The sequence below is a fragment of the Chiloscyllium plagiosum genome, chromosome 19, assembly GCF_004010195.1.
Source record: "Chiloscyllium plagiosum isolate BGI_BamShark_2017 chromosome 19, ASM401019v2, whole genome shotgun sequence".
Taxonomy (NCBI): domain Eukaryota; kingdom Metazoa; phylum Chordata; class Chondrichthyes; order Orectolobiformes; family Hemiscylliidae; genus Chiloscyllium; species Chiloscyllium plagiosum.
Window position 1 is genome coordinate 37,294,515 of NC_057728.1, and position 11,892 is coordinate 37,306,406.

Consider the following 11,892-nt stretch of genomic DNA (forward strand, 5'->3'; position numbering starts at 1 on the left):
TCCACTTTGGGGAATCATAGAGGAATAGAATGTTTATGCAACAGAAAGATGCCATTTGGTCTCCATACCCATTTTTGCTTATCCAATTTCCTTTTGAAAGCTATAATTGAGTCTGGTTCAGTCACACTGTCAGGCAGGATGCATTCCAGATCCTGATCACTGGCTGCGTACGTACTTTTTTCTCGTGTTACTATTGGTTCTAGTCATCTTAAATCGATTCCTTATGGTTCTTGATACTTCCACCATTAGGAACATACATGTGTTTTGTGTGGATTCTTTCAAGCCTAAAATGATCTAATATGGTTTAAGATATCCACTTTTCTGATACAGCTACAGGAATCTTGTTGAGTAAACAATATTTGATTGTTTGTTAAGTTTATTACATTACCCTAACGATTGATGTTACATGAATATGATCTACCTTACCGCAGAGACTGTTCAGACCACACTAGCCCCAAGTCTGTCTCCTATAAATTGATTCTTTACTCTGACTAAGTCCCGATTACATCATTAAAGTGGCTGGTACGCACTGCACTCAATCAAGCATTTTGTTTTCAGACCCAGCTACAATAATATTAATGCATGAATTAGGAGCAGGAATAGGTCATTTGATCCATCTCACCCGATCCACCATTCAATACGACCATGGCTGATCTAATTGTAGCCTCAGCTGCACATTCCTGCCAACCTCTGTCTTAAAAATACTTGATGACCATGCCATGACTGCGCTGTAGGGAAGAGTGTTCCAAAGACTCATGACTTCTGCAAGAAAAAGGAATCCTCCTCATCTCCATTTGAAATGGGACACCCTTATTTTAAAACAATGTTCTGTAACAATCTCTCCCATAAGGAGAAACATCCTTTAATATCAGTCCTGTCAAACCCTTCAGGGTTCACGCCATTTTTGGATCAGGAAGCTTTAATGAGTGAAGTACCAAAGGAATTAGTGCTGGGTCTGCAGCTATTTAAAATATATATAATGGTTTGGATGATGGGATCATAAGTATGGTAGTTAAATTTTCTAATGATGACAACATAGGTAAGAAGTTAGGCTGTCAAGAGAAAGCAATAAGTATGTAAGGGGATATAGATGAGTTAAATGGGCAGGCAAAAATTTCGCACATGAAGTGTAACTCAATTCATGCAAATCCATCCATTTTTCAAGAAGAATTATGCTGTTTAAATGGAGAGGCAGGCCAGAACTCAGTATTGCTGAAGGATTTGGTGTCCTGGTGAATGAATCACATGAAGCTAGTATTCATGTGCAGCAAGTGATTCAGAAGGCAAATGGAATATTGATTGTTGCAAGATGAATAGAAGAAATAAGTACAGAAATTTTATTACAGCTGTACAGGATATTGGTGAGACCCCATCTGGAATACTTGAATGCTTTTTTGGCTTAATTTTTGGAAAATATATATAATTACTCTGAAAATAATTACTCCAGCACATGGACTGCAATGGTTCTAGAAGGCATCTCACCACCACCTTCTCAAGGGTAACTAGGAATGAGCAATAAATGTTGGCCCAGCCATGCAATGCCCACATTTCACAAGGGAATACAAAAAGAAATGCAAATTAGAGAAGGTTTACTCAACTCACACCAAGTATGAAGGGCTTATGTTATGAAGAAAGGTTGAACAGGTTTGGCCTATTTATAATTGGTGTAGTTTAGAAGGATGAGAGGTGGCCTTACTAAAACATGTTGAGGGGACTGGATAGATTGGTTACCTGGAGGATATTTTCTCTTGTACAGAAGACTAAAGCTGGAGGACATAGGTTAAGACTAAGGGATCACCGTTTTATAACAGTGAAGGAAGTTTTTAAATGTTGTTTGCTTGAGTTGGAATTTACTTCCCAAGAAATGATGAAGTTTCAGTCTTCAATTTTTTAGTTTTGATAGAAAAGGGAGCCAAAGGTTATGGCGTGCAGACACGAAGGTGGAGCTAAGAAACCACAGTCTTATTGAAGCAGGTTTGCAGTTCCAAAGGAGCTCCTGCTGCTCTTAAATCCTGTCTCCCTGTGTTTCAATAAGATCGTCTTTCACTCTTCTGAGTTACAAAGAATATAAAATCTAATGTATACAGGCCTGGCTTGTCCACCATTTCCTCATAATATAACCTTTCCCACCCTAAGTCATCTGTACCTTCTTCATATTTACATCCTTTCTTATATAAGGAAACCTAAATTATAGCTAATACTCCAGATGTGATTTCATTGTTGCACTATACAACTGTAGCAAAACTGCCCTACTTTTATATTCCATTCCTCCAGCAATAAAACATTTTCATTGGCTGAATCCAGATCCCTCATAATTTTGGACACTTCTATCAAACCCCCTCTCAAGCTTTTCTCTACAGAGAGCAAACCCAACTTATGGAATCCATCCATGTAACGTAAGGTCTGTATACCTGGAACCATTCTCATGACATTTTTTTCAGCCCCCCCTCTAAAGAATCACAGATTCACAGAACGCTATGACACAGAACGAGGCTATTCATCCCATTGAGTCTGCACCAGCTGTCATCACAACTTAGTGCCATTCTCCTACCTTTTCCTATTTCTGAGCACATTGTTTCTATTTAAATAATAATCTAATATCCTCTTGAATATCTCCATTTACCCTCCCTTTGTTAGGTTCTTTTCCTGAGATTTCACACACGAGATGTAATTCGCGCACACCAACTTCTGCAAACAGTTAAAGTTTATTAAAGCCTGTACAAGCTAGGTGACCCCATTTGACCCTCTTTGCAGGCGAGCGAAGTTGAGTCAAAAGAGACCCTGAACAAAGAAAAGACATCCACTTTATACAGGCCAGTTGGTAATGCTCACAGGTACTCTGGCCACTCCCCCCTCATAACTACATGTTACCCCAGGTACAATGGTAGGATAAGGTCATTCTCGGAGATAATGTAAATGTAATCCTGGGGAATTGTTATGCAAATGATTATGCCCTAATCATAGAACATAGAACATAGAACAGTACAGCACAGAACAGGCCCTTCAGCCCATGATGTTGTGCCGACCATTGATCCTCATGTATGCCCCCTCAAATTTCTGTGACCATATGCATGTCCAGCAGTCTCTTAAATGTCCCCAATGACCTTGCTTCCACAACTGCTGCTGAAAATGCATTCCATGCTCTCACAACTCTCTGTGTAAAGAACCCACCTCTGACATCCCCTCTATACTTTCCTCCAACCAGCTCAAAACTATGACCCCTCGTGTTAGCCATTTCTGCCCTGCGAAATAGTCTCTGGCTATCGACTCTACCTATGCCTCTCATTATCTTGTATACCTCAATTAGGTCCCCTCTCCTCCTCCTTTTCTCCAATGAAAAAAGTCCGAGCTCAGTCAATCTCTCTTCATAAGATAAGCCCTCCAGTCCAGGCAGCATCCTGGTAAACCTCCTCTGAATCCTCTCCAAAGCATCCACATCTTTCCTATAATAGGGCAACCAGAACTGGACGCAGTATTCAAAGTGCGGTCTAACCAAGTTTTATAGAGCTGCAACAAGATCTCACGACCTGTTAATGAAAGCCAAAACACTATATGCTTTCTTAACAACCCTGTCCACTTGGATGGCCATTTTAAGGGATCTATGTACCTGCACACCAAGATCCCTCTGTTCCTCCACACTGTTAAGAATCCTATCCTTAATCCTGTGCTCAGCTTTCAAATTCGACCTTCCAAAATGCATCACCTCGCATTTATCCAGGTTGAACTCCATCTGCCACCTCTCAGCCTATCTCTGCATCCTGTCAATGTCCCGTTGCAGCCTACAACAGCCCTCTATACTGTCGACGACACCTGCAACCTTTGTGTCATCTGCAAACTTGCTGACCCATCCTTCAATCCCCTCATCCAAGTCATTAATAAAAATTACAAACAGTAGAGGCCCAAGGACAGATCCCTGGGGCACACCTCTCACCACTGACTTCCAGGCAGAATATTTTCCTTCTACTACCACTCGCTGTCTTCTGTTGGCCAGCCAATTCTGTATCTAGTCAGCTAAGTTCCCCTGTATCCCATTCCTCTGACCTTCTGAATGAGCCTACCATGGGGAACCTTATCAAATACCTTGCTGAAGTCCATATACACCACATCCACAGCTCGACCCTCATCAACTTTTCTAGTCACATCCTCAAAGAACTCGATAAGGTTTGTAAGGCACGACCTGCCCCTCACAAAGCCATGTTGACTGCATTTAATCAAGCCATGCTCTTCCAGATGGTCATAAATCCTATCCCTCAGAATCCTTTCTAACACCTTGCAGATGACAGATGTGAGACTTACTGGTCTGTAATTGCCGAGGATTTCCCTATTTCCTTTCTTGAAGAGAAGAAATACATTTGCCTCTCTCCAGTCCTCTGGTACGACTCCAGTGAAGAGCGAGGATGCAAAGACCTTCGCAAGTGGCGAAGCAATTGCATTTCTTGTTTCCCAAAGCAGCCAAGGACAAATCTGGTAGCAGCCGAGTACAAATCAGGACTTTTAATCCTGGGGAATCGTTATGCAAATGATTTCCTGACTCAGTGATTCCCCAAGACAATGTAGTTGTGATATTTCCTAGCTTCGGGGGATAGCTATGAAAGCATTTCTGAATGGAAGGGTTCTGAATGAGAGTTTTCATTTGATAACATCCGGAGAGTAGTAGTAAATGGCTGGCCAAATGAAGTGTGAGTCATCCACATTCCTGCATGAATGTTGCAAGACAGTGCAGTTTAACCCTTTAACATTACAGTAATATCCAGAAAGATAGTACAATGTAATTTTTAAATATTACACCTCTGCCACATTTCCAGGCAGTGCATTCCATACCCTAACTACTTGTTGTCTGAAAAAGATATTTCTCACTTCACCTTTGCTTCTTTTGCAATTTACTTTAAATCTGTGCCCTCTCATTTGTGATCCTTTTATGAGTAGGAACAATTCCTCCCTATATCTACTATATTCAGCCCCCTCATGACTTTGAAAATTTCTATCAGCTCTCCCCTTAGCCATCTTCTCTCTAAGGAGAAAAGTCTTAAGCTCTCCAATCTATTGTCTTCAGTGAAGCTTGTCATCCTGGAACCATGTGTCTCTTCTGCACTCTCTCCAATGCATTCACATCTTTCCTATAATATGATACCCTTAATTATGCACAATACTCCAGTTAATGTCTAACAAGTGTCTTAGACAAATTCAGCATCACTTCCTTTCTCTTGTACTCTGGCCCTAATAATTAATCAAAGGATATTGTCTGCTTTATTAACTGCTCCCTCCACCCAGTCTACCATTTAAATAATCTATGTGCATCCAGGTTCCTCCTTTCCTGCATCCCCTTTCGAATGTACTCTTTATTTTATATTGCCTGTCCATGTTCTTCCTACCAAAATGCACCACCTCACACTTATCTGCATCAAACTTCATCTGCCCCCTATCTGCCCACTTCAGCAACTTGTCATGGTCCTTTTGGAGATCCACACTGTCTTGCTGACAAGCTTTCCAAGTTTTGTATCATCTACAAACTTTGAAATTGTCCCATGCACACCAAGGTCCGGATTATTATCATATATATCAGGAAAAGGAATCCTCCACATCCTTCCTAAAGTGCAGTGCCAGAATTGGATGCAAGATCCACCTGAGGCTTAACTTTATACAGGCTAATTACAGAGGAACCTTGATTATTCAAAGGACACGGGTGAGGAGTATTTCATTCAGTTAATCGAATTCCAGATAATTGAATACCAGATAACATAGTTTAGCCAAGCATCAGGACCTTGTGATCTTGCTGGATAATTGGATAGTTGGTTAATCAAATGGCTGATAATCAAGGTTGCTCTGTATAGGTAAGGTTGACCATGTCCTCATATGATATCTACTCAAGCATTTACAGCAGAGTTGTTAAACAATGATAATTAATAGGAACCATGACTCATTTTCTCTCTAATCCAAGGGTTTTGAAGCCATGCCTACAGCAGTCCTAACTGAGAGGAGGTCATTCAATCTAAGAATGTAAGAACTAGAAGCAAAAATAGACCATTCAGCTCCTTGGGGCTGTCCTGCCATTCAATCTATGACCATGGTTGATCTTCTCCCACCATTCTAGTTTTCGGCCCTCTTCTCAAGCTTCCTGATTCTCTGACCAATCAGAGGTGGACTTTCACTATGAAGCCCAGAACTTCATGGCCGGAGCCTATTCATGTTCTGACCCTATGTCACATCAGCTGCCACTTTCTTTCACCAGGGGTGCTTCTGCCAACTTCTGATGCTCAAGTGATGACATCAGCCCACATGTCCCTCTCAGGAGGGTTACCACTCCCTGCTCAAAAGTGTAAGTCTCTTAGGAACAGCAACAAAAACTCTGTGCCACTGACTTCCAGCAAATTCTCCATTTCATTTTCTCGATCTCCATCACATCTATTTTGATGATACTATCTTTTCCCAAATTTGTAAATGTTTACAATTCTCTATTCCCTCGAGCTATAGAGGTGTTTCGTTGAATATATTGCAGCTGAGATAAACTCTTGAACTGTGGGAGAGTTGATGGTTCTGAGTGTAAAGCAGCAAAGAGAAGTTGAGATCAAAATCAGTTTGATCATGATCTTATTGAATGGTGGAGCAGTCTTCACAGGGGTTGTTTAGCTTACTGTTGCTCTTATTTCTGATGTTTTTTGACTGTGTCCTGCACATTGTTTTATTGATGCTAATTATATTACTACAGGTTGGCTTGAAATCAATGATTGAGCAATTTCCAGATAATCTTAATTTTGTTTTGGTGGATGGTGGTTATATCCTCAGCAATGGTCATAAGCAGCTCATGTGTTTGGCTCGATCGATTCTCAGCAAGGCTAAAATCCTACTTCTGGATGAACCTACTGCTCACCTGGACTCTGTGTAAGTTTGAACTACAAAGTAAGAAAAGATCAAAACAACAGTGACTAGAAAAAAGAAACGACTGTGGGTGCTGTAAATTAGAAACAAAAACAGAAATTGCTGAAAAAGTTCAGTAGGTCCGGCAGCATCTGTGGAGAGAAATCAGAGTTAACATTTTGGGTTGGGTGAGGAAGTGTCACTGGACCCGAAACGTTAACTCTGATTTCTCTCCACTGATGCTGCTAGACCTGCTGAGCCTTTCTAGCAATTTCTGTTTTTGCTGTTGGTGACTAGAAGTAGCTGATGGACTCCAACAGATTATGAATAATAAACATTATTGTTGCTTATTATTGGGTGCATTCATTTTGAAGTTCAAATGCTAAGAACTGCTAAATGGTGATTATACCAAAGTTGTTTCTCTGCTTCTAAAACTGATAACCAATATGAACAGTATACCATATAGAACTAATAGTACATAGAAGAATAAAATAAGTACTCCTCAATGGGGTGTAGTTATTATTTTATATCAACTCTATTGTTATTAGTTGATTTATCTGCTATTTAAGGTTTACTAGTAAAGACACGTTAAGGGTGCATTACATGTAAAACGATAAATTGTAATTTAAAACTTCTGTTCCTTTTTACAACAGAACATTCCAAATCATAAGGAAAACACTTAAAAATACGTTTTCAAACTGCACTGTTATACTCTCAGAACATAGAGTGGAAGCTCTCCTTGAATGCCAGCAATTTCTGGTTTGTAGTTTTGTTTGTCTTCTCTCCCTAGTAGTCGACACATTGGCATTTTTGCATGAAGCAGAGTGCCCAGCATGCTTTGCAGCTTAGTTGAAGCAATGTTTGGCAGAAACAGGAATGTCTGGTTCAAACATTCAACCTTGGTTGTAATATGGAAGGTCTCACTACAGATATCTACCAGATCACTGGTAAAGATAGGAAACAAAATTGGATGCATCACACCTTCCTGAAAAACTTGCACCTTCAAACTAACATTTTTATTACCAATTCTATATGTCCTTCTGTAACAATTCATAAGTTAACCTGTTAATCCACAAACAAATCAGTTTCTCCATGAAACAGCTTTGGTGATCATTTTTTTTGGTACTTAACAGTCTGCCAAACAGTGCTGTTTTCGCTAAAATAAATAAGCTATTTAAACAAATCTTGTTATAAAATGATGAGGGCCCTTCACACTCCCATCCCAGGTGTAACTTACATACTTGTGTGCCAACAACACTTACCCCGTGTTTTGGAAAGGGTAAACAATCAGCTGATGTGTTAGTAAGCCTTTATATTAGACTTTACACTGATTTAATTATAATCAGAATTAAATCTAATTGAACATGACCTTCTTAAACTCTATAATCTAATAGCTCATCATGCGTTAAATTTCTTTTCAGGTAATTGAAGGATGTTCAGTTAAACAGTTTGATGCTCTGCAGAAACTTTTAACTGAAGCAAGCCTTTTCAAGCAAGTTTTTGGACATTTGGACCGTGCAAAGCTATTTTCTGCTCACAGAAGAAACTCAAGCAAAAGGAAAACACGGCCAAAAATAAGTGCCTTACAGGAGGAGGCAGAGGAAGATCTTCAAGAAACAAGGTTATAAAGCTACAAAGAACAAAGTGCACAATATATTCATTAAGGTACCAAAAGCAGTTCCCTAACAGAGAACTGTGGCAGCTGCATCTACAGCACAGAACTCTTTATTACTCTTAGAAACAGCTAGCTAACTAAAGGCATCCTGATCAAGGTATTCAGCCATCTTTCAAGTATTCTGGGGTCAAGAGTGTAATTGCGGGTCTGGATGAAGTTAATCCACATTACATTCTGGATGACTGCACATGGAACCTAATGTAGGAAAACAAGCATTGCAAAACTCCATTGGCTCAGCAAAGTTCTTCTAAAACTAAAGGTTCCTCCACTGATGATCAAGAATCAACTGCCATTCTTTGCTGTCGATACAGGAGCTTTGTATCAGTTACTATGATGATGACATCTTTGTTAATGGTCATAGTTGGTAGTGGAAATAGTCATTGTCAGCACCAAGCTAAGAGCATTGCACCTTGCAGACAATATTTGTTAATGGTGTGTTATGATATTTCTTCATGGTACTCCACATAACTAAGCATGTGAAAAATCAAAAGGCTTGCAAAGGATGGGATGCATTGTAAAATTGTTCTTCTTTGTGTTACAGTGTCTTGTATTTAAATAGTAATTCCGAATGAAGCATGTGAAAGACTTGAGAAACTATTATTTTTAACATTTATTCCAAATTATTAACCCTGTAAGGACCAGGGTAGCATTTTGCAACAGTACAAAATACAAGATTACAATTTTTATATTTATTCAATGAATTTTAGAGAGTATTCTGTATTCATCCAAGTCCCTCTCACAAAGATATAACAATTTAAATTCTACAATAAAAGGTAAAGTCACCATAATCCTATTCTCTCATTAGACAGAAGCTGGTGCTTTGACCTGAGGGTCACCATGTCTCAGACAACGGATGAGGTTCAGAAAGAGAATGCTTCATGGTAACCTCAACTGGTGTAGGAATTTTGGACATTATGTAAGGCCAGCCATTATTAGCAAACAGTAATTGTCCTCTATAAAATTGTGCTGAGCTTTCTTCTGAATTGTTACAGTCCATATGGGGAAGGTGTACACAGCAATGATTGATCAGAAGTTCCAGAGTTTGACCCAGTGACAACAAAGGAACAGTGTTATACCTCCAAGTCAGGAAGGTCACTTGGAGGAGATGGTGTTCATTGGACATGTTTCCTTTGTCCTCCAGCTGGCCAAGGGCACTGGAACTGTTTATGATACAAAATATTTAGTCTTTTACTCAAATAAAAATGGAGTAATGGTTACTCATCGTCCCATTTTAGGACTGTTCCACTGAAAGAAAAGAAAATATGCCATTAAATTCTGCGGGTGACTGTGGAACAGAGACAGATTTCCATGTGGGAGATAAAGAACTCTGGTTGGGCAAATGTCTCCACTCATTTAATACAAAACTATTTTTACAATTCAAATCTAATCTTTAATAGCAATAGTGTTTTTTAGGACTTTATTATCTTTGGATATTAATAATCTTAAATCATGTTCAGTATTTTGAAGAGAAAACTTAATCTTCGCACAGTAAACAAATGTATACTTATTATATAACTTCAATCAAGATTTTTAAAAATAACTTCAGTTTCTTAATTACGACTTTTACAATGGATGAAATAATTTGTTTTTTGATTCCACAAATAAATGTAGAACTGCCGACAAATTGTATTGAATACAAAAATGTTTGAAGTAGATCTATGGCCATTAGTTTGATTTGAAATCATTGTTGTTGTGTGACTAAAACATTCTGCAAAATTCATGCTTTAGAAAGTGGTACACACGTTAGGAACTTTAATTATCCTCAAGAGACACCCGTGTTTATGTGAAAGAAATATTCTATGAAATAAAAATGTTTCAGGACATATGCTATAATCTATTTTTTTAAACTTCTAACCAGCTATACAAATCATACCTGATTTTCTTCTTTTCATTCTGTGTATGGCAGCAAGTTCCATTGAAATCAATATTAGAATTGGAGTTAGGTTTTTTTCAGACAATTCTTGCTCAAAAAAAATGTACATGTTAAATATTGTACTATACATGCACTGTACTGTACATTCTTAGCTGAAATTACAAAATAAGAAAGGTCACTAAATATAAAAGAAACACGGTAGGCTGTATACTTCAGGATCCTTCACAGCAGAAAAAAACTTAAAAACATTAAGTTGGAATGATGTATATTCATAAATACCTACACTCATAAATAAAATAAATTTAAAACTATCAAAGAAATGCAATATAAATGTAAGTACTGTAAATATATGTCAAAATTACATTCAGATGATGAAGTTTTAATTGACCAGGCTCAATCTAGTGGCAGAAGCTGGTCAGTGCGGTTGCAGTTGAAGTCCAGAACTAACTGCACCGACCAACCTCTGCAACCAGGTGGAGCCCAGGACTTCGGTGCAAGCTCAGAACTTGGAGCCAGGTCAGCAGCATCAAAATGCCTCAATGGCGCCAATGGACACAGGAGACTTGAAAGGTAAGAATACAGATTGGGAAAAGGATTCGGATGGGTGTTTGGGGAATGGAGGAGTGAAGAGAGACTAAGGGCAGGGACAAGACCCAGGTTTATACACCGAGTGCATCACCTCGGCTGAAAAAACTATGGGTGTAAAAAATGATGTTTTGGCAATATTGCCCTCACTCTGACACATTGCCCTCTGTGCTTTAATAGTACTAATAACTATTGGGCTATGGCAATTTTCCTTAACTGTTCTCATTTTGTCCAATAACAGCAAGCTAGTAAGGGGGCATCTTGCCAGAGATGCTTCGATGTCCAACCATAGTGAGTGAGAGTCTCCCCGGGCCCAGTCATTCATGTAAGATAGCAACGAGCTTAATTGATAGTTTTTGATTTCTGGGAGCTCTACTCCTCCCAGTCTGTGCGTTAGCTGCAATTTAGTTAGTTTAATAAGGGATCACTTGCGATACCCAATAAAGGAACTGAACTAGCCATTCAGTCTTCTAAATGTTTGCTGAGTAAAAAGCAGAGGAAGCACTCGCATAAGATACAGCAGACGGGGGAGAATGTTCATTTTAATGAGGGCTATCTGACCTAAACAAGAGATCGGAAGCACCTCCCATCTTCAAAGGTCTTGTTTGATTCTGTCGAATAAATGGGCAAAATTGGTTTTAAATAGCCAATCAAAGCCAGGAGTAATGCATATACTTAAGTAGAGAAAACCCTCCCGTGACCATCTAAAGGGAAATCAAGGTTCGTCCTCAGGACCAGGCATTATTGAGACACCACCCATAGGCATGGCCTCTGATTTCGCAAAGTTGATCTTGTAACCTGAAAAGCCGCCAAATGAGTTAATGCATTGTATCAGATGAGGCACCAAACTGTTGGGTTTGATAAAAAGGCAAGAATGTCATCTGTATACAATGCAATCTTATGT

The 11,892-nt window shown here is 39.1% G+C and overlaps 1 protein-coding gene across 2 annotated transcripts in view; it reads left to right on the top strand.

The window, feature by feature from the left end:
- cftr (CF transmembrane conductance regulator) overlaps positions 1 to 10,351 on the top strand; it is a 118,975-nt gene extending 108,624 nt beyond the window's left edge. Inside the window, exons 25-27 of one of the 2 annotated variants that reach the window (XM_043709588.1) lie at positions 6,707 to 6,879; positions 7,509 to 7,614; positions 8,277 to 10,351. In XM_043709588.1, coding sequence (XP_043565523.1) covers positions 6,707 to 6,879; positions 7,509 to 7,614; positions 8,277 to 8,483 — 486 coding nt within the window. In that variant the 3' untranslated portion in view covers positions 8,484 to 10,351. Of the gene's footprint in view, positions 1 to 5,938; positions 5,998 to 6,706; positions 6,880 to 7,508; positions 7,615 to 8,276 lie in introns of those variants that run through there. The other variant, XM_043709590.1, reaches the window with a different exon arrangement.
- Positions 10,352 to 11,892: the final 1,541 nt, after the last annotated feature.